Source organism: Carettochelys insculpta, chromosome 6 (assembly GCF_033958435.1).
Source record: "Carettochelys insculpta isolate YL-2023 chromosome 6, ASM3395843v1, whole genome shotgun sequence".
NCBI lineage: Eukaryota > Metazoa > Chordata > Testudines > Carettochelyidae > Carettochelys > Carettochelys insculpta.
The window spans coordinates 9,302,952-9,324,978 of NC_134142.1; the positions used below are offsets into that span (position 1 = coordinate 9,302,952).

Consider the following 22,027-nt stretch of genomic DNA (forward strand, 5'->3'; position numbering starts at 1 on the left):
ACTCACACCCATGAGAAACAAGAGCTCAATATTCTCCGCCTGGTCACTAAAGTACAGGGACTTCCATCACAAAAGTAACCCACAGAATTTACTCAACTTCAAACTACTGTGAAGCCCTAGATTGAGCCAGAAAGAAAAATGAAATATCTGATCTATAAAAATGATGGTCCCTTCAGGGAAGAATTACAGGATCCCGCTTGACTTTTAGGGCCAGTTTAGACTGAGGTCATCAGCACTTTTGCTGGTCCCTGGCCAGAAATCTTGAAACTAAAGTGAAACTTTCAGATATAATAAAAACCCACATGAAATGAGGCAAAACGGAGAGAAGACAAGAAAATCACCCCAAGTTTAACTGTACACAGAATGCTGTAAATGGTACCATTTTTGTGATTCAGTAATAAATCCTAGAACCATCAAGCTATACTGAAAAATGGGAAAAGCAATCAGAGCAAATAATTACTAATTACCATGGAACATTAAAAACACTACAGAATACACTAAACTAGGGATGTTGAAGAGTGAGCAATCTGGTAACTGACTAACCGCCAAAATTTTTGTTGGTAACTTGGTTACCCTTCTTCCACCCTGCAACCTGCTCTGCATTTAAATGGCTGGACTCTTCCTCCTTCCCCTGATGCTCTGCATTTAAATTCTGAGTAGATGCTTACTGGTTAGTCATGTAACCAGATACTCTATTGCAGCCCTACACTAAACATTCATATGTATAGAAGTCTCTTTCACAACCACAGTAACACAAATGAATAAAACAGTCTGGCAGTATCTTACCCTCTTTCCCATCTACAGGTTTTGATACTTCCATATCAAAGTTCTCTTGCATTTGCTGGCCTCTGAAACAGTTGAGATGTTCTTGTTCTATTAGATTACTTTCTTCTTCTTCCAGTGGTTGCCATGTTCCATCAATAAACCACTGTCCACGCATGACAGGGATTTTATCTGTCTCTAAAAGGCAAACAGGGGGATTTAGGATTCAATATACCAGATAAGCACTAAATAAGTAAAAGAATTATAAGTTTGTTTTGGTGACAATCTAATTTCACTGTTGGAATCTTTAATTAGTAACTGCTGTTGATTAGTTACTCAAAAGTAAGTTTTCCTTTGGGGCCCAATTCAATATTTTTAAAATGGTCTTATTCACATAGCAGCTAGCAGGAAGCCGATTTTGAAGGAATTTCTTCAGTATGGAAACCAGAAATTCTGTTTAAATATAAAACTGCACTCTCACTAAGGGCCACGTTTCTAGTCTCGCACCACCCTCTAAATCTGCATGAAGCTATTTGTATTTACAAAATTAATAGTGGAACATTCATCTTCCCAGTTTGGGCACAAAATACCAGAGGCACGTACTGAAAAATTACATTCAAGTGTTTCCTTAAAGTCTGAGGTGGCTGTTGCCTAATGTAAGTGAAAGATCTGAACGGAGCAATTTGCAGCCCCTTCCTCTCTACAAGCTAATATTTTCAAAGTGAAAAACTGGGACACTGTAGTCGAGCTGTTATCTGTGAAGTGTTTCAGCGGAGGACAAAAGAGCTGGTGGAGAAATGGAAGCAGAAGCACATCTTCCCTGTCCCCAAAACAAAGGATAGTTTTACGTAAAGGGCACAGTGGAAGAACTCAGTTCTTATCCCTTTGTGACCATTTTGCTGTTCTGTCCAATGCGCAAATGATTTACCTCAAATCTCTCTTACCCTCTCCATGTTAACTCACCCTCTCCCTGATACCTATGCTTCTCCTACGTCCAGGCTCAGAACTCTTCCTCTTCTGACCTCCCACCCACCAACACTACACTTCAACTTCCCACTCTCCCGCAGTTCAGCACACACCTTCTTTTCTTCACACACATACACACACGCTTGCTGGGAAGGGAAAAGTAGGAACAAAAAGGTGCAAGGAATATATTCTGATTTGCCATGGCTAAACATCGATATAGTGCCACAAACTCCTGTATTCCCTGCTCGTGCCTCCTCCTGCTGTTTTCAGTCCAATGCACTGCTGAGCAGAAGCCAGCTGTCTTTCAGTCTTGTCCTTCAAATAGATCAAGGCTGCTGCTACTACCACAGAACTAGATCGGAGTAAGGGAGTGTTGAAGTGGGGTGCTTATTTTGAAGCTGCCCCCATCCATACTGTCAATGTAAAATTCCAAGTTTGTTCACATGGCTGCCATTATGCTAATGAGGCACTGAATATGCACGTCAGCACTTCATTAGCCTGCTTTGAATTGCCTCATTAGCATGGCACCTCTGATGGTACAATGGTGGTGTAGCAGCAGCTTAAGCCTCACCAGAAGCACTTCAGAGGAACCAGACAGGCCACTGATTTCACAGAGAAAGAGACTCAAGGAGGGAGCTAAGAAAACATCTGGGGAGTGCATAGCATGTGTATATACAGCTAAACAAATTTAGACATATTCTGTATGTAGGGGAGCTAAGAACTCTAGACCAGTGTTTCCCAAATTTAAAACATTTGTGTACCCCTTTCAGGGCTTCAGCCTTATCAGTGCATCCCCTCTCCCAGTGCCATCCCCGTGTTTATCTCCTGATCTTTAGTTATTTTCTGCTGCGTAACGCTTGAAATCCTTTTGTGTACTACTCGTGGTACACATACCACACTTTAGGAAACACTGCTCTAGACAATCACAAGGAATTCTTCAGAAAGAGACTAACGAAGAACTTGGCTTAATTACTGAAAAGAGCCAGGCTCTCCTCAGAAAGATTTTTTGGGATAATGAAGAAAGCAGCTCTCTTCTGGACAGGCTATCAACAGCTGGGGGTGGGTAGAATGAAAAACAAACAAAATAAAGAAGGAGGCACACACAAGAGCTGCGTCTACACGTGCACGCTACTTCGAAGTAGCGGCACCAACTTCGAAATAGCGCCCGTCGCGTCTACACGCGTCGGGCGCTATTTCGAAGTTAACTTCGACGTTAGGCGGCGAGACGTCGAAGTCGCTAACCTCATGAGGAGATAGGAATAGCGCCCTACTTCGACATTCAACGTCGAAGTAGGGACCATGTAGACGATCTGCGTCCCGCAACGTCGAAATTGCTGGGTCCTCCATGGCGGCCATCAGCTGGGGGGTTCAGAGATGCTCTCACTCCAGCCCCTGCGGGGCTCTATGGTCACCGTGGGCAGCAGCCCTTAGCCCAGGGCTTTTGTCTGCTGCTGCGGCAGCTGGGGATCTATGCTGCAGGCACAGGGTCTGCAACCAGTTGTCAGCTCTGTGTATCTTGTGTTGTTTAGTGCAACTGTGTCTGAGAGGGGCCCTTTAAGGGAGCGGCTGGCTGTTGAGTCCGCCCTGTGACCCTGTCTGCAGCTGTGCCTGGCATCCCTATTTCGATGTGTGCTACTTTGACGTGTAGACGTTCCCTTGCTGCGCCTATTTCGATGTTGGGCTGAGCAACGTCGAAGTTGAACATCGACGTTGCCGGCCCTGGAGGACGTGTAGACGTTATTCATCGAAATAGACTATTTCGATGTTGGCTGCACGTGTAGACGTAGCCAAGGACTCCAAAGTTACTGCCACTATGTTTTCCCCCTTTGTCATTGGAGTTGTATCTCCACTACAAAGTTCCCTCTACAGAAGAGGCCTTCTGTCGACAAAACTAGGGAGGTCCTGTCAACAGAACACAACCTTTTTCCTGGCAGACTTATGTCTGGAAAGTTTTAGGCATAGCATCTCTGAAGACAGAAAAATAGTATAGATGCTCCAGGGGGCCCTCTGTCAACAGAGAGGGCTTCCCGTTCACCTGGCAGCCCTGTTTGCAGAGCTTCCGCTTGGCTGTTCTGTCAACAGAGGGCTGGGCAGTCTGGCTGCTCTCTGTTGACAGAGGGTGTCGACGGGTGGCGGGGAAACCCAGATTAGGTGTGGGCACGTTCCGCAGACAGTGGTTCTGTTGATAAATCTCTGTCAACAGTGACTTCTGTCGACAGAACTTTGCAGGGTAGACCTAGCTTAGAAGTTCTAACCATCAGCAGTAAGGCTCTCTGCAGACCTTGCCCACATGAGAACAAAGCAGATGTTCTATATTTGATTCTTTATCACTTTTTTCCATTTTACAATACACACACTGCATAGGAGTATGATTCTTACAGGCGCATGGGAGAAACAACAGGGCTAGATCACTCCAGCATTCTCCATATGTGTTCTACACCAATTAAGTGTTTGCACAGGAGGTTTGCAAGAGGAAGAAGCTTCGTCCAGAGAACTCTGAACGACAACCACGTTCCCACCTCACTGTAGCAGGAGCTTGGATATAAGAGGAAAGGAAAAGGAAGGGGAAGGAATGCAGCTACAGGATACATGTGGGAGCAGAACCTCACCTGGTGCAGAAGCAACTAGATGTAGCAGGGAATGATGATCCTGGGGTGCTTGAGGCAGCTGGGATACTAGGGTGGCTTGCAGTGTCAACACAGTGTGGTGGTTAGCAGGGCACAACGAGGGGATAAGCTGAGCGAAGTCCCTACAGTAGCTGGAGGATTAGGAATGGGAGCTTGTGGCAGGCAGCCTGGAAGGAACCTAACTTCCTTCATGTGGCGTTGCCAGCTGTTGGAGAAGCAATGAGATCCCTATTCTGCCTGCAGAGTTGGCATCACAGAGCACACTAGTGACGAGGAGAACAGCAGGCAGTCCTGTCAGGCGGCAACAACTCTTTAAGCTCCAATTCCTCACCACAGAGAGCTCCCCAAAACTCAGGCTCCAAAGAATGAAAGCCTCTCTCACCCCAAGGATCCCCAGAACCCTAGATATTTCACCTGAGTCCCAGCACACCCCAGCTAAACCCCTTTTGGGGTTCCCTTAAGACTCCTCAACTTCTGATGCTTCAGATGCTGCTCCCCTTCTCACGTGAGCCCACTCCCTCTTTGCTGCCCATACTGCCTCCCCTCTGCTACCAGTTATGTTTAGAGTACAGGTGCTGTGTCAAGGCAAGCACGTACGGCAGTGTCATTCAGAAAACAGATCAAAGAAGTTTTATCAAACTTATGGTTGCACAGCTCTGAAAAGTTATTCTGTATAAGAACAGAGAATTTTTTGAATTTACATTTTTTACAATATCAAAAGTTATCTCTGTCCAAGATATTTTATGGGTGTGAGACAGAGAAGTTTGGGATTTGTGAGGACTCTGGTTAACTACAGGAATATAAAAAAAAAATGAGGAAAACAGCAACATTTAAGAAAAAAGTACACAAACATCTGCTCTGAAAAAGTAAACATTTCACTACAAGTGACATGCAAAATTCAGTTGTCCTACGAAAAGTTATTATGCCATGTCTGGAACCCAAATTCAGTCATTAAAGAGTGAAATAAAGGCTTTTAAAATCCTCTTTAAAAACACACTAACTATGGAGTCACCAACCACTACCTCCATAATACAGTTAGTAATGCTCCATCAAGAACTTATTCATTTTAACCTGCGCTATATTCTCCTATATTTTATACCCATCAGATATATGTTCCATGATGTACTTAATTTTCACACACACAGAAAGGCTGCTCCTCTTTGCAACAAAGGAATGTGTGTAGTGAAACTGAATTCATAAAACGTGTGGGCGTACATGAAGGAATTATATTGCAGACGGAAGCCAAGACTCAAGTACTCCATGCATAAATCCTTACAAGAAAGTCTTCAGTTCTTTGCTAAATTCCATAGCTTCATAAAACTGTATTTTAAAGCTGTCATCAGAACAAGTGATTCCAAATTTTGTATTACAGATTAAATGACAACTAAACACCTGCTTTCAGTTTTTATGAACCCCAAACTTTTCAACTGCATTTTTCCTGCTGACAAATCCCCAAAACCTAAATGTTAAAATAAAGTTTAATTTTAACATTTTAAGATTCTTTGACAGAATGCCTCTTGGCAGTGGATTGCCGCTGTTAGCTGAGATATTCAACAACAGCACCCAGGCAGGCGACTGTCTCCCTGATGATGACAGTCTTATGGTATGTCTTCACTATGTGGAAGATCAACCCAATCAATCAGGGTCACTATTCCGGGGTTTGATTTTGCATGCCTACTAGGGACTAGTAAAATCAAACTATCATTGGTAAGCAGTTGACCTCGGTACTCCTCAGTATAATGGAAGTAAGGGAGGTTTATGGGAGAGTTTCTCCCACTGACCCCCCCTCTGTGAGGGTGGCCAGGTAAGCTGATTGTAGAAAAGTTGATTCTAGCTATGCAATTGCTACAGCTACAAGTGTGTATCTACAATTGATTTTAATGCCTAGTGTAGACCTGGCCTTAGTCAAGAAGCTGAGACTAGTTTTGAACAACAAAAATTAAATTTAATACATTTGTTAAGATTGGTTTCTTTTAAAATTGAGTTACCGTACATCAGGTTCCATGTGTGGAAAAGGCATGAGTCCATATTGGAGCACAACATTATGTAAACACTCTATCTAAAAGCACTTACAGACCCTAAGATGCTTTTTTTGGTAGAGTAAGATTGTTGACCATGATTGAAGTAATTACATTCTGCCTTGCTAAAGTCCCAGTGAAGTTTCAGATGGAAGCATTATTCTTCCTTTCTTCCTCTAAACCGCTGTGTAGTCAGCTATATCCACAGTGCACTCAGATGTGATAATGTCAGATTTCAAAAGCCAGATTAAGGCAGGTTAGATCTGTCCTTCAGTGACAGACCTGATGGAAAATCGAGATAGTATATTAAATCAGTAAATCACAGTTTACCTTTAGTGCCTGTAAGGACAATATCCTACTATTCTATTAGGGAACACTATCAGATAAGAAAAAAAAAAAAAACAACAACCCAGCATTGTCACCAGGTTTGATCACTGAATGGGATGTCTCAAAAAGTAGGACTGTTTGGTAAAGATGATAGGAACAGTTTTTTGTTAACATTTGTGTTTAATTTTCATCGCTGATACTACAGTAATGGGTTTATTAGAAATGTTTAGACATGTATTTTAGTCCTGGTTAAATTCTTGTATGGATCACGTTCTATGGACCTACAACCTCCCTGCCCTTTCAGGTACATGCCCTAGTCTTCATTTTCTACCTCTAACTAGAGCATAATAAACGCTGGACACTGCTTGTCAGGGGATACTGCTAACTGCTTGTCATGTCTGCTCAAAGAGACTGCATTTCAGTAGCGAGTGGAGTTAGAAGATCAAGTAATTATACTAGGTCAATTAGAGGAAGAAAGGAGGCAAGGATGTGAAAATATTACAGGACTTTGTAAGTTCTAATGGTCGTGTGAGGGCTATGACTATGTGTTAGAGCTATGCCCTGGCTCTGAATTCCAGAGTTCCTTTGGCTTCAAATCCCAGGGATGCCTTGGCAGTGGGGATACATTTAATTGTCCCTTATTTGAAATTTTTATTATGCAACAGCTCAGATTAGATGACCTAAATGTACTCGTATTGCCTCAAAAATCCATGAAAACATCTAAAAATTAATTTGTAGATTGCACTCAAAAATTAGGATAGGTACAAAAATTAAACAAAAAAGTCATTACAGTTTCCACCAACGAATGATGAAATCCCAAAACTTTCATTTCAGACTCATGATTGTTTCAAAGGAATTCTTCATCTTAATTTTTTGTGAATGTTTTTGAAAAAGGTTAACCAAATTCCGAATAGATTGAACCTCTATTCTGGAACTCTCTCATCTGGCAACATCTGTAATCTGGTAATTTTAATTAGTCAGACAACCACTTATCATAGGTGTGATCAAAGTTCCTGTGGTCCCATAAAGTTTGTTTCCAGCCACCAGTCCTGGCACTCAGTGTTCTATGCTGTTATTTAGCTCTAATTTATCCCTAAATAGCTGTGTCTACACGTGCACGCTACTTCGAAGTAGCGGCACTAACTTCGACGTTAGGCAGCGAGACGTCGAAGTCGCTAACCTCATGAGGGGATCGGAATAGCGCCCTACTTCGACGTTCAACGTCGAAGTAGGGACCGTGTAGACGATCCGCGTCCCGCAACATCGAAATTGCCGGGTCCTCCATGGCGGCCATCAGCTGGGGGGTTCAGAGATGCTCTCTCTCCAGCCCCTGCGGGGCTCTATGGTCACCGTGGGCAGCAGCCCTTAGCCCAGGGCTTCTGGCTGCTGCTGCGGCAGCTGGGGATCCATGCTGCAGGCACAGGGTCTGCAACCAGTTGTCGGCTCTGTGGATCTTGTGTTGTTTAGTGCAACTGTGTCTGGGTGGGGCCCTTTAAGGGAGCGGCTTGCTGTTGAGTCCGCCCTGTGACCCTGTCTGCAGCTGTGCCTGGCACCCTTATTTCGATGTGTGCTACTTTGGCGTGTAGACGTACCCTTGCAGCGCCTATTTCGATGTGGTGCCGCGCAACGTCGAAGTTGAACATCGACGTTGCCAGCCCTGGAGGACGTGTAGACGTTATTCATCGAAATAGCCTATTTCGATGTTGCTACATCGAAATAAGCTATTTCGATGTTGGCTTCACGTGTAGACGTAGCCAATATCTTCTAAAAGTCCAGGTAGCAGTGGATTTTGGTAATGCTGCTAGACAATATTCACCGTTTGTGACCCAGCAAATGCTCTTGTTCGGCACCAGTCAGGTCCCGAGGGCGCCAGACTGGAAAGGTTCAACCTGTACAGCCATTTTGAGATATGCAAGAGAGAAAGACACACGCTTTCCCAAGTCTCAAATGAAATTTTTGCCAAAGCATAGCTCGGCAGACAACCTAAAAGCCACCATTAAAATATACTTCACAGTCCTCAATATGGAAATGGAACACTGCCGTTTCAAGAAAAGTCATTTTTTTCAGAAGCCTAGCCTGTGCACTGTATATAATGTATTCAGTGCTCCTCCTCCTAACTGCCTAAATTAAAAATGGGCTGCGGTATTTGTTCCCTCACACTCTTTTAAAAAGGAGAAGAGGGAAATGTATGGTATTTTAATGCCAGTTATTGAATTTAAGGCTGAGAAATCAAGTGCTTAAAAGCTAGAAAAATCTAAAAATTAAAAATGTAATTTTTAAAATCACCTAAGTAACTCAGAAGCAAATCCCCTTTGCGAGCATCACATACTTTAGAAAACCTCAATCCACTATATTATCTGAATATGTTGCATGTTCCTACATTTTAGTACAGAATTCCTTGGAAAATTAAACTTATTATTTAGTATCTAACTCACCACTATTAAATGAGTTAATTCTGTGGCAAAAGTCTTCACTACTGGAACTTCCTGAGTTGGATTTGTTCATATCTCAGTTTAAACATTGAATTAATGCTCTTATCTCACATTTAAAAGTTTTTATCTCTTTGTTTGCTATTGGTGAAGTTTTACTAATTTTGTTGCTTTGTCTCGCTTTTTGTTTCCAAGGTTTTGATTCACAGGGAGGTATTTCCCTTAGCTTCTTGACTGCCCCAGTGTTTATACACATAATTTACAATTTGCAATGACTCAGGTGTGAAGATATCACTATGTTTGGCTGGTTATATATTTGCCTTGTGTGGACACCTAAGACTTTTAAAAATAAATTTGAATACCAGAAATGACAAATGGAAGAAAAAGGAGACATAAACCAGGACCTATTTTGGTCTAATTATTCACAAATATTACTAGTGTTAGAGGGGAAAAAAAAGACAAAAACAAACCAAAAATTATTCAATTTCATTCTTCCAGAGAGAGCAGACTTTTTCAGGAAAGAGTTATAAGAATGCTCTTGCTGCAAGGGAGTATGTTCTCTTCAATGTAATAGTAAGACCTCTGTTTTGACATGTAGTTGTTTTAAAATCATTGCACACACAGATCAATGTTTAAATCACACAGCCATAAACCAAAACCAAAGAGATGTGGCTACTAAGGCAGCCATTCCTAGCAATTAGGACTAAATAAACCTGCCAACATGCATTTTAAAACAATAAAAAGCAAAATAAAGCCAGGAAACATCAAATTAGTAGAATGATGAATAATCAACAGTATAAATGAAGGGATAAAGGCCTGTGGATATACATGGCTTATAAGTACTTTTAAAAGGAAAAAGTGTTGTTTTTTTTTAAAAATAGAATTACTAATATTAAAGAACACCTTTCCCCTTCAAAAGGAGTTAAGAGTGTGGTGCATGCATATTACACATTACAGCCATGGGAAGCCTGGGAGACTGCAAGAGCTGCTTCATTTCATAGTGACTCTGCTACAGTTTGGAGCATGAACTGAATTATTGCATTCAGTTAAAACAAGATGACACAGTTCTGCCCAAACTGTGAATCCTTTTCACTTCCCTCCTTCATGCTGCTACCTGCCCCTTGTCATATGCACACTACAATCACACTGATTCAAATATTACACAATTTTTAAATACTGACTCAAAATGAGGTTCAAATGATTCTTCACTCACATCACTTGAATCAAAACTGCAAACAAACACTATTATGCAGAGACAAGCTATTAAAATGAATTCATATTTGGCACATTAACACGTGGTTTAAACCGGGACGGGAACTTTCTGAGTCACTATAGGGGCTCGTCTGCATACTTGGCTCAATCTAATTCTTGACCCCCCCACCCCTCCACTCTCTGATTTGCTCACCTTGATTATCTTTTTCTGATTTGTCCTCCTTGCTTACTGTTTTTGGTTCTCTGTGTCTTAAATATTGAGTCCGTTCTGGTCTGGCTATGGTCTGAAGAAGTGGGTCTGTCCCACGAAAGCTCACCTAATAAACTATTTTGCTAGTCTTTAAAGTGCTACTTGACTGCTTTTTGTTTTGATAGTGTATAGACTAGCACAGCTTCCTCTCTGTTACTATTGTCTTACTATGTATTTCAGAAATGTGCGACTGAGTCAATTTGTTCAAGAATTCCTCCTGAACAATAAGAGCTAGGACCAACACACTGAGTATGTAGCTTCTTATCACAACTTAAACAAAGGTCAAGGTTTGGCTGTGCCAGGCTGATGGGATATCTGTGGAATGCAGTTGTTTCATATGAAACGGAAAGGGAGGTGTGGGATGACAGGGACAATTATACTCACGCACGAGCACAGTGGGGCAGTAAGCACAGGGGACAGTTATACTCATGACTGACCAGAGTGGGGGAAGCAAGGACCCGAGTGAGAAGTTGTTGGCCAGCAGCAGCAGCATCGTACTGACCACCCTGGCCTGTCCCAGGGAGCAGGGGCTAGCAGGTGGCCTGTGCGCCTCTTCTCCCCCCACCACTGGGAGGTACCTGCGGGTACAGGGTGCACCCCTGCTCCTCTGCCCTGGCCCCAGGCAATTCCAGGTAAGTCTTCTAGTAAAGAATAATACTAGGATATGAGAGTTGAGCACAATAAGCAATTTTCATTTCCTTGCTACAAAATTCTCGTCTCATTGATGTTGCTATTTGGTAAAGTTAAATTGTTCCAGGGCTTCTGGTTCTGCTCTGTCTGCAGTCAAAACAACATCTATATTGGTTTACACTCCCTTTACGATTGTAAGAATATATTCACAAGTAAGTGATAGAAATGCCAAAAGGTCAAAGTGCAGAAGAAACAGTATAAGAAAGAATGAAAAATAGGATAACAAAAAATTATTCACACAAGACACGTAAACTCTGTGAGATTCCGCCTTTCAGTGTAAATAACTTTATCAACATCATTTCATTATTATTACAGTTGTAAATAATTTGACAAGAGTCAGACCGCCCAAGTTTGTATGAAACATAAGTAATTGGGACAACAATGAAGAGTTTCAAAACGAAAGACATTTGAGAGGTACATTTAGGGTGGGTCTCCCTAGTCTGCAGCAACAAGCCTCCCAGCCTGTGGCCACCAGACAGCCTTGCATGGCTCAGATTAGCTGTTGTGCTAAAAACAGCTGAGTAGATGTTACAGCTTGGAATGGAGTTCAAGCTCTGAAGCCGAGGGAGAAATGCGAGCTTCTGAACACAAGCTCCAGTCCCCGCGGAAACTTCTCAAAGCGCTGTCTATATAGCTATTTTTAGCTTGGTGGTTTGAGCCCAAGTCTGTTAACCAAGGCTGGAAGGCTCACTGCCATGGGTTGTGTAAGCACACCTTTACACTCCAGCCAGCATCAGTGAAAAATCCCCACTTGCTACAGATTGAACTTCTCTAATTAGGAATATTCATAATCCAGCATGATTTTAGTTAGCTGGATGGCCACTTACCTTGGGTGTGGCCAAGTTCCCTGTGGTCCCATAAAGTTTGTTCACAGCCACCAGTCCTGGCTCTCAGTGTTCTGTGCAGTTATTTAGCCGTAATTTAACCCTACATGTCTTCTAAGAGCCCAGTAAGCAATGACCATGCTGATCATGTGCTAGACCAGTGTTTCCCAAACTGCATTGTTTGATGTGAACAGGTGTTCCGTGAAAAATGACTGATGTTCGTGATATTTTCCTTCTACAATATTAAACAAGAAATGTCTGTATAAAAATATTAAGGTATTTGAATAGTATTTAGATTGCTGGTATTTTAATATTTACAACGCATTCATAACAGTACACAGTAAACCTCAGAGTTATACGGGGTTTGCGTTCTTGCATGAAAATTCGAGTTATGCTGGGGTTGCAAGTCAAGATGGAGAGGGAACTAGGCTCCCGCCTGGTTCCCAGCTCCCCTGGGCTTGCAGGAGCCGGGAAACTGACCAGCCCTGACAGACCAGCCCACCAGGGCTGGTCAGTTTCCTTCCTCTTGGAATGGTGGGTGCTGGGACCTGCTTCCCATCTCCCCACTGCTTGCGGGGACCCAGGAAAACGACCAGCCCTGGTGGGACGGTCAGTTTCCTGGCTGCTTCTCCCTACTTTCCTCCAGTGGTGCAGCTCTCATCCTGAGAGCTGCCACTGGGGGAAGGCTGAGAGACTTTCAGCTTGCCTAGCTGCTCACACCTCCAGGCAGCTAGGCAAACTAAAAGCTCCGTCACCCTGCTTTCTCTCAGCCATGCGCAGCTAGAGGAAAGCAGGAGGAAGGCTTTTAGCTTGCCTAGCTGCCCCTCCCTGCTTTCCTCCAGCCATGCAGCTGTCAGGCTGACAGCCACACATCTGGGAGAAGACAGGGGAAAGGGGCTTTTAGCACGTGTAGCTGCTCACAGCAGCCACGACACTGGGGGAAGGGGCCACAAAGCAGCTTCAAGTTCTGCTTAACTTGTGTTAAAGTGCGTTACACGCAACCTGAAGGCATGTATTCTGAGGGTTTACTTTTGTTATGATGTGACTCGTGCCGAAAGAGATGCAAAAACATTCTTCCCATTTAAAAACAAAACAACCTGTCAAATGTTACTTTTATTTTCCAGTAGTTTTCTTCAAAAGTAACACATTTATAAAAACATAAAATTTAAAAATATTTTCCCATACCCACTTTATTTTCTGTTTCTTTTTCATAAAAATATTTTTTTAAGTTTTAAGGAACAACATTCCTTTCTTGAACACTATTGTCCTTTCTATTTTTGTATAAAAGTGACACTAGCCATTCTACCTTCAGCTGTTATATTGATGTTTTGTTTTGGGTTTGCACTTAATTATAGGGTTGCGAACTGTCCTCCCCCCAGGAGGACATTAGTTGTTCATCCAGATGATTTTATCTTATTTTGTTCTTTGTAAAATAAAAGACTTCTAAAAAAACTAACTCTGTTATTACCCGCCACAATTTTTCGGTATGAACTGCCTCCCCGCCCCCACCCCAGATCGGCATCTGTGTGTTCCATCAGTATATTCCAAACCGAAAAGTGTTCCATGGTAAAATTAGTTTGAGAAACACTGTGCTAGACAATTTTGACATTGACCTCCCACAAACAATATTCTCTTGTTCAGCACCGGTCAGGTTCTAAGGGTGCCAGACGAGAGAGATTCAACCTGTACCAAGTTCTAATTCATGCAAAATCTTTGGGCTAAGCAATACGCCTGAAGACAACTTATCACGCACCAAGGATCTAACCAATTCCAGGTATCATATGACATTTGTCTGGGTATCATTGACTAATTTTGCTACCTTGGCTCTATCATCAGCCATGTAGATCTTGATGCTGAGCTTACTATTAGAATCAGCAAAGCAGCCAGGAAATTTGGTCTTTTGCAAGACAGAGCCTGGAACAATTAGAAACTGTCAACTAAAGTGAAAAATGCATATTTAAAAGATGCATCTTATCTTCCTTATGGCTCAGAAAAATGGATGGCTTCCACCAAACATACCAAAAGACAAACAGCCGTCTTACATAAAATTCTTCATATAAGATGGCATGACAGGATGACAAATGTGTTATCAATAGGAACGTGGATTAGTAAGAAAAGACTCAGGTGGCATGGATACGTCAAGTGAATGCTGGATGACAGGATCCTGAAGAATGTGCTCTACTGGGTATCATGTAAAGGACCTAGAAAGAGAGGCAGACTCCTGCACAGATTTCAGGATGCACCAAAAGATAATTCAATATCCTTCAGCGTATCTGTGGAAGATTGGTAAAGGAGTGCAGGGTCGCGCTCCGGTTGACGGAGTCAGCGTGTAGATGTATTAAGGTATTGCAAGGTGGACTGGATCTAGCTCTGTGATGACCAGTACCAGAGGAGGAAAAGAATCTGCTGTTTGGATTCAGAGCACAGCAAATGCGCAGGTGTGCCCTACTATAATGTACACATCATCGGACTCAGCAATCCAAGAACCGATCAATGCAGACACCATGCTCTTTGTAAAGAGCAATGATGCCATTAAATTCATATTTGGAAGAGAATAAAAACATGCCTTATGCATCCTCACATTCTGAATAATAATAGTAGGGAATTCTGTACTTAGTAGTGAGACAGCTACATAGGTTACTTCTACCACCAGCATCCTGTGGCAGAAAAAAAATAGCCTTAGAATCCTTTCCCCACCATCAACCCTCCCTGAATCCAGGGGAGAGGCCTACATTCATTCAGACGGTAGGCAGGGACAGGGGCTCAGGGCTGCTGCAGCCAAAGAAGTGCACCTCTCCCCCAGCCAGCAGCTCCCTGGCCCCAAGCCAGAAGAGATGTGCGCTCCCCCTGTTCCAGCAGCAAGGGCGGATTAAGATGGCCCAAGGCCCTAGGCAAAGGGGGACCTCCTCAGCACAAGGCCCTGGGCAGAACCCCATAAAGCCCCTGTGTTCTGGGACAGCCCTTTATGTAGGGGAGAGGAAATGTGGCTCCATTAGCTGCTTTTCCTTCCCCCTCATCTCCAGCTGGAGCCACATTACCATGAGCATTGGGAAGCTGTGTCCCAGTACTGCCCTTGCTTGGAGGCTCTGCCCCTGCAGCTCCCACTGGCTGGGAATCACGGCCAGTGGGAGCAGTGGGGGGTCAGTGCCTCCAGGCAAGCAACGGGCAGCATGAGCCACAGAGAGACATCTATTCTCCATGCTAAAAGGGAGCTGCCCCACTTAAGCGCCACACTCCCCAACCCTAGACAGCTGCCTGAGCCTCGTCCTGCACCTTAAGCCCTTAACTCCCTTCCAGACCCCAAATCCCAACCCAGAGCCCCTCTACCACCCTAGTTCCCTCCTAGACCCCAAACACGAGCCCTCTCCTTCACCCTATCTCCATCCAGACCCTGCACCACAAACTCCTGCACTCCCTGAGCACTAGCCTGAAGCCTGCTCCTGCACCCCATAGATCTAAACTCCAGGCACACCATTAAGCTTGCACTCCTAGCCAAAGCCTTCACCCCCTGCCACACCCAACCTTAAGCCCACCTCCCACACTCCAAGCTCCTCAGACCCACCCTTACCACAGACAGTCCAAGTGCAGAACGAATTTTGTAATTCGCACCACTGTGGAGTGAATGCGTCACATGTCTTCATATTGATGCACATAACAGAAGTCACTCTGCACATGAATGTAAAAAATTACAAAGAACACTGGCAGAGGCCAACTCAACCAGGAAAGGCAACTATTTGTCAAAGGCCTAACACTGCAACTCACAACAGGTACATAAATATGACAGTTAGAATACAAGTATTCAGGCTTGCCTGCAAAGGCCTATACTTTAAGAATTTAGGTATATTCTGATCACAGCTTCATAGAGATATAAAAAAATCAAAATTGCAAGTTGTCTGCATAGGGGCCTTCTCTTACTCTGACCATCTGAATAAAACAACTGGTTAAGGTATGGCTAAGGAGAATTTAAGTGTTACTACATAAACTGAGGTCAGATAATAGAAGGAAGGAAATTGGAATCATGTTTGCTGGAAACTAGCCCCTACTAACACTCACGTACCCCTTTCAGGACTTCAGACTTATCGGCATTCCTCCCTTCCCTCTGTTTACGTCCTGATTTTTAGTAATTGATTTTCTGCTGAGTATCCCTTAAAATCCTTTTTACGTACATGTACCACACTTTGGGAAACACTGGCCTATAGGAATGACCCAATAAGGCCCTGTTATGATCCCATATGTTTGTTAACTATGAGTACGAGAAAGGTTGGGATTTTCAATGTGAATTTATCCTTGATAATATTCCTGAAGGTTGAATTCTTTTAGCAAACATTTTTACAGAAAGATTTTCAAATGATTACTTCTGCAATTACATACGAAAGAAAAAGGGATGGAACAAGAGTTGCAGTCAAAAGAGTTGCGAAGACTAACTATTAATACTGGCTGCAGCTAGACAGACAGGTTTCAATACATCTGTAGAAAGAGTTTAAAATAAAAGAATTAAAGTTAGTTTAAATGTGATTAAGGAAATATGTTAGAAAGTGCTGACTAGCAAGTAGAAGGAAGTCCTTGAAAATAAGTGAAAAGACCAGAAGGAATAAAGAAGAGAGGACGACTGGTTCAAAGAGTACCGAGCAGACAGTTTTAAATAAAACAAAGAATCCTTACCACACACACATTAATGCCTATATGAACTCACACGCAAAGGAGAAACTGTTGGACAACAAGGAGGAGGGAAGGAAAACCTTGGGAAGAAGGAGGTGGTAAATCTAAGCAGGATTAAGCTGGAAATACATAAATTTTGTTTTTGTTAACCCACCAACCACAATCACGGAAAGAAGAAAAAAATCTATATAAGTATATACTGTACTGTGATAGTGATTTGTTAAAAACTCTTTTTGCCTGTGAACAAAACAGATATATTTTTACCTAACGGATTACTGCCCACTGGCAACCCAGTCGAATAAAAATCTAATCAGGATCAAACAGCATTAATGTAGAACCAAAAGATGAAAGGGTTTCTACCCTTTTTGCTCATGTGTATTAAACAAAAGCTGCCAGAAAAGTTTTACACAATGTTCTCTCTTCTGACAATCTTCTTTGGACACTAGAGAACTTGAGAATGAATTTTCAAAGGCCAGGGCATAATCTAGATCTCCCCTCAGCCCAACTGTTTGTTTAGGCCTTCGAGGTAAATAAATATTAACTTCTTTTATTCATTCAGTAAAATAATTTTATCTTAATTCCACGGGCTTCTCCTTGGTATTTGTGATGTTCATACAATTTTCCAGGAAAGACAGGGTAGAAGAGACCTACGTTTCTCATAAAAAAAAAAGAGAAGCTTAAGAACAGGTTCTCTTTTTCTCAAAAAATTAACATTTCAGGCCCTTGCCACATATTGCAGGTCAGCCAAAAAAAGAACAATGCCAAAGGGTTCCACTTTGTAGGTCAACGTTAAGAGAAGTGGAAATATTCCATCACTCCTAAGATATAAGCAGCATTCTTTCACTCAGGTAGGCAATTCCCAAAGGATGCAGGGAAAAGAGTATTTTGAGTATTTTTCCCCCTCTCTTGACTCAACAAAATTCTTGGCTCAAGTTATAAATTTCTACTGCTAGACAGATGTCAGTTTACAGAATGGGCAACCCTGACATGCAGTTAGAATTCAAACTAAAGTGCATTCTGAGAACTAGAGTGATTAGCCAGAGAAGATGACTGAGGTTAAAAACGAAACATGTAACTTGGCTAACACTACAAAATGACTACCAAAGGGGAGCACAGGATGAGACAACATGCCAATCTACGTGTAGGTGGGTGTGAACACCAAGCAGGATGAAATTAAAAATAAGAAAATTAGTCTGAGTATCAGGACAAACCTTTATTTCACCACTAAAATTAGGCTGTAGAACACAGTTGCAAAGGAAGGGAAACAAACTACATTGCTTGGGATTCTGAAAGCTAAACTGAGGAAAACAGAAAAGTGTACTATAGGAGTCTTGCATTAGGCAAGAAGGATGGACTGGATGATCTAACAATCATAGAACTAAGATGGAAGAGATATATATGATTTATTCCTGTGTGTAATCAAATATTGATGACCATGTCAATGGAAGAGGTGGGGAATGAAACTTCAATTTACATATTTAAAGGCCTCTTCCAATAACTTTACTAACTGGGTGGTGCCCTTACTAGGTTTGCAATATTTATTAACTAAATCTCCACTCACAGGGTAAAGATAACATTCTCAATAATTAATCTCTTCAAACGGTATCTCAGCCTGGTGGTTTTGATATTATAAATGACTCCTCAAATGGGCCTAGGATATCTGAAGACATTTAATGAGGAAATATTTTAGCAAGCATAAAGTTTTAATCAAGTTCTTCCTATCACTTAGGCTTGAAATTTCATTTATTAGTTAATGAATTGTCAGTGTTCATTACTACAGGGTCCGGTCCACACTACAGAATTAGGTCAATATAAGGCAACTTATGTTATAATTACATCAGCGTCTACATTACAGTCTTGATCCAGCTAACACAGTGCCCTACCACAGTGGCATAACTCCACCTACATGAAAGGCATGGGGTTTATGTCGGTGTATTAAAGGTGATGTAGTGTGTGTAGACACTGCTTTACTTACATCTGCAATTAGCTGTCATTCTTGTCAATTTCAGGGTTTAAGGAACTGCCTACACTCCTAGTATTAGAATACAAGCTCAAAGCCCCTAACCTCAAGTGTATCCACCCAGACTGGGAGGCTGGCTCTAAAATGTGGTGTAGACGTTCCCTCAAAGTCCCAGAACATAGGGGAAGAGAAAGGAAGTCTCCCAGTTCCCAAATAAACGATACAATCTCCCCACTCCTTGGCTCATTCCACTATGACTAAAGACAGGGGTGAGCAATATCTTTTAACAGAAGGGGTACTCCAAGAATTTAAGTGGTTAAGGACCACACTCTTCCATGATCTTAGTGGAGGAGGTGCAGAGTCTGGGATGGAAGTTGTGTGCAGGATAGGGTCTGGGAAGGGGTATGCCAATCAGAGCACTCTGCAGCAGGGTAGAGGGGTAAGACGCATCACATGCTGCCCTCACCCCCGGCATAATCCGACAGCTCCCACTGGTGAAGCCACCCTCCACCCCAGCTGGCGGCAGTGATCAGAGAAACACAGGGCCCCTGCAGCCAGCTGCTCTGAGTGACATGCAGGATCAGGGCAGGCAGGCAGCCTGCCTGAGGCTCCTGATGGGCCACAGGCTTGATCATATTTTGCCCACCTTTGCCTAAGGACATGTGGGTATAGCGCAGGGCCTCCTATACCGCACTTCTTCCACTACAGCTGTGTCTGTGTGTGTGTGAGGGGGATGACCTACACTGCCTGTCCCTAGTATGCTCACTCACCAGGGGATGTAGAGAGAAAATAGAAAACTGGTGATTCCCCCAAGTTTGCAGGAGATTTGAACTCTCTCTCCATTCGGTGCCATTCCCGCTATGATTCGGAGGGTGGGGGACACCTGAGGGAGAAGACACGGGTCCCAAGTCTGGGGTCAGGCACCTTCCTTTAATTCTGTTCCACTCATTGTGTGGAATTACGGCTGCTGCCAAGGGCACAAAGGAGTCAGACAGCTGCCATCCCCTGTTCCTATGCAGGGAACTCTCCATGGTAGGAGTTGGTCATCTGGGTGGGGAGTGAAGAGGAGAAAGGCAAAGCAGGTGCCTGATCATTCCCAGGGGCTTTCCAGGGCAGGTGCCTACCCAAGTAGGGACTAAGGAGAGCATATGCTGACAGGCAGAAAGGGGTGGGAGGCAGGATCTCCCTGGGTGTGGCATGAGAAAGACAAATGGAGGGGGACAGGGAAAAGCAGGGAGATGCAGATGCCCGCCTTCCCCCGAAAAGGCCTCATAAGAACAAGGAAAAGGGGCAGGTGCCCGCTTCCCTGGGCAGGGCCCGAGCAAGACACAGTGGGGTGGGGGGGGAAGAGAGAGATGCCTGACCCCAAGTGGGGCAGGGGAGGGAAGGTAGGGGGAAGTGCCCACACATGGAGTGGTAGAGGGTGAGGGAGAAGAGAAATGCCAATGGCTGGGCAGGCCTGAGGGAGCTGTGGGGGAAGGGCTGTGCTGGGGGGATGTGGGGGAGGGTCCTGAACAAGGGGAAGGGGAGGGAAGGGATGCCTGACTCCAGATGTAGTGCGGGAGGAGGTGCCCACAAAGTGGGGGGAGGTGAACATCCCTGCGTGAGCCTGAGGGGACGGGTGTGGGGTGGGGGAGGGTACAAAGAGGGAGAGGTGCCTGCACAGGGGAAGGTGACAGTGATGATCCCAAGCGGGATGTGGGGGGAGTAGGGGGAGGTGCCTGCACACTGGGGGTCAGTGGGGAGATATGCCCATCTCTGGTGGGAGTGAGGGGGCGGCGGGGGGGAGATGAGCTGTGGGTGGAAGGACACAAGGGGGGGGGGGGAGGGTAAGTACCGGTCTCGGTGGTGCCGGGGTGGTAGATGAGGGCAGGTACCTGAGCAGGAGATGGGGGAGGGGGCAAGAGAACTACTGGTCCGCCTGGGAGGGGGCGGTGCCCTCACTCACACGGGGCAGGGGCAGGGGATGGGGCGGGGCGGGGCGAGGAAGGGAGCCGGGTACCGCTGCTGGGGGGAGGGGGCGGTGCAAGTCCCGGGGGAGGAGCGGGAGGTGCCGATCCGCGGGAGGGGGCGGTCCCCGCGCGGCCCGGCCCGGCCCGCACTCACGCTGCCAGTAGACCGGGTAGCACTCGGCGCTGCTCACGTCCACCTCGTAGAGGCCGCCGCGCACGCAGACGGGCGGCCCCGCGGCGGGCCCCAGGGCGCGGTAGGCCAGCTCGAGGCGCAGCGAGTCGTAGCCGATGAAGGGCTTCCAGCTCTTCTTGTCCTCGCGGTAGAGCCAGCGCACCTCCTCGGGGCCCAGCTCCCGCACCACCTCGTAGCGGGGCCGCCCGCCGGCCGAGCGCGGCCGCTTGCGCTCGGGCAGCGCGCTGGCCGCCAGGGAGAAGCCGCTGCCGCCGCTCTCGCTGCCCTCGCCGCCCGTGGAGTAGCGCAGCGAGGTGCCGGACTCGGCCGAGTCGAACTCGTAGCCGCCGCCGGCCTCGTCGCTCAGGCTGGGCTCGCGGCGCCGGGCGGGCTCGCCCTCGGAGGAGGAGGAGGAGAGCGCCGGGCGCAGCGGCGGCGGGTGCTCTGGGCCCCGCGCCCCGTCCTCGCCGGCGCCGCGCGCCGAGTGCTCGTAGCAGCAGCCGTAGGCGGCCTCGCTGCCCAGCGGCCAGGGGCCGTGCGGCGCGCCGGGCTCGGGGGACTCCATGGCGCGCTCGGGGCAGCAGCCCCCGGCCCCGCTTCCACCGGCCCGGCTGCCGCAGCCGGCTCCAGCCCGGCGCGGCGGCGGCGGCGTCACGCACGCGGGGGTGGCGCAGACCTGCCCCTCAGCCGGGGCGTGGCAGCCATGTGATCCTAACCCCCCCCCCCGCACCAACTGCCTCGCTGGCGGGACAGCCCGTGTGCCCTCCCCCAACCTACGGCCTGACCGGGGGGGGACTGGTCGTGTGCCCCCCCCGCACCAACTGCCTCACTGGGGGGACTGGCCGTGTGCCCCCCCCCGCACCAACTGCCTCACTGGGGGGACTGGCCGTGTGCCCCCCCCCGCACCAACTGCCTCACTGGGGGGACTGGCCGTGTGCCCCCCCCGCACCAACTGCCTCACTGGGGGAACTGGTCGTGTGCCCCCCCGCACCAACTGCCTCACTGGGGGGACTGGCCGTGTGCACCCCCCCCGCACCAACTGCCTCACTGGGGGAACTGGTCGTGTGCCCCCCCGCACCAACTGCCTCACTGGGGGGACTGGCCGTGTGCCCCCCCCCCGCACCAACTGCCTCACTGGGGGAACTGGTCGTGTGCCCCCCCGCACCAACTGCCTCACTG

The 22,027-nt window shown here is 45.8% G+C and overlaps 1 protein-coding gene across 2 annotated transcripts in view; it reads right to left on the bottom strand.

Moving 5' to 3' along the window:
- The window catches only part of DDHD1 (DDHD domain containing 1), an 82,835-nt gene extending 61,359 nt beyond the window's left edge, over nt 1-21,476 (bottom strand). For both annotated transcript variants that reach the window (XM_074998523.1, XM_074998522.1), the window contains exons 1-2: nt 20,831-21,476; nt 787-960 (exon numbers count right to left, since the gene is read on the bottom strand). In XM_074998523.1, coding sequence (XP_074854624.1) covers nt 787-960; nt 20,831-21,413 — 757 coding nt within the window. In that variant the 5' untranslated portion in view covers nt 21,414-21,476. The remainder of the gene's footprint in view (nt 1-786; nt 961-20,830) is intronic.
- Nucleotides 21,477-22,027: the final 551 nt, after the last annotated feature.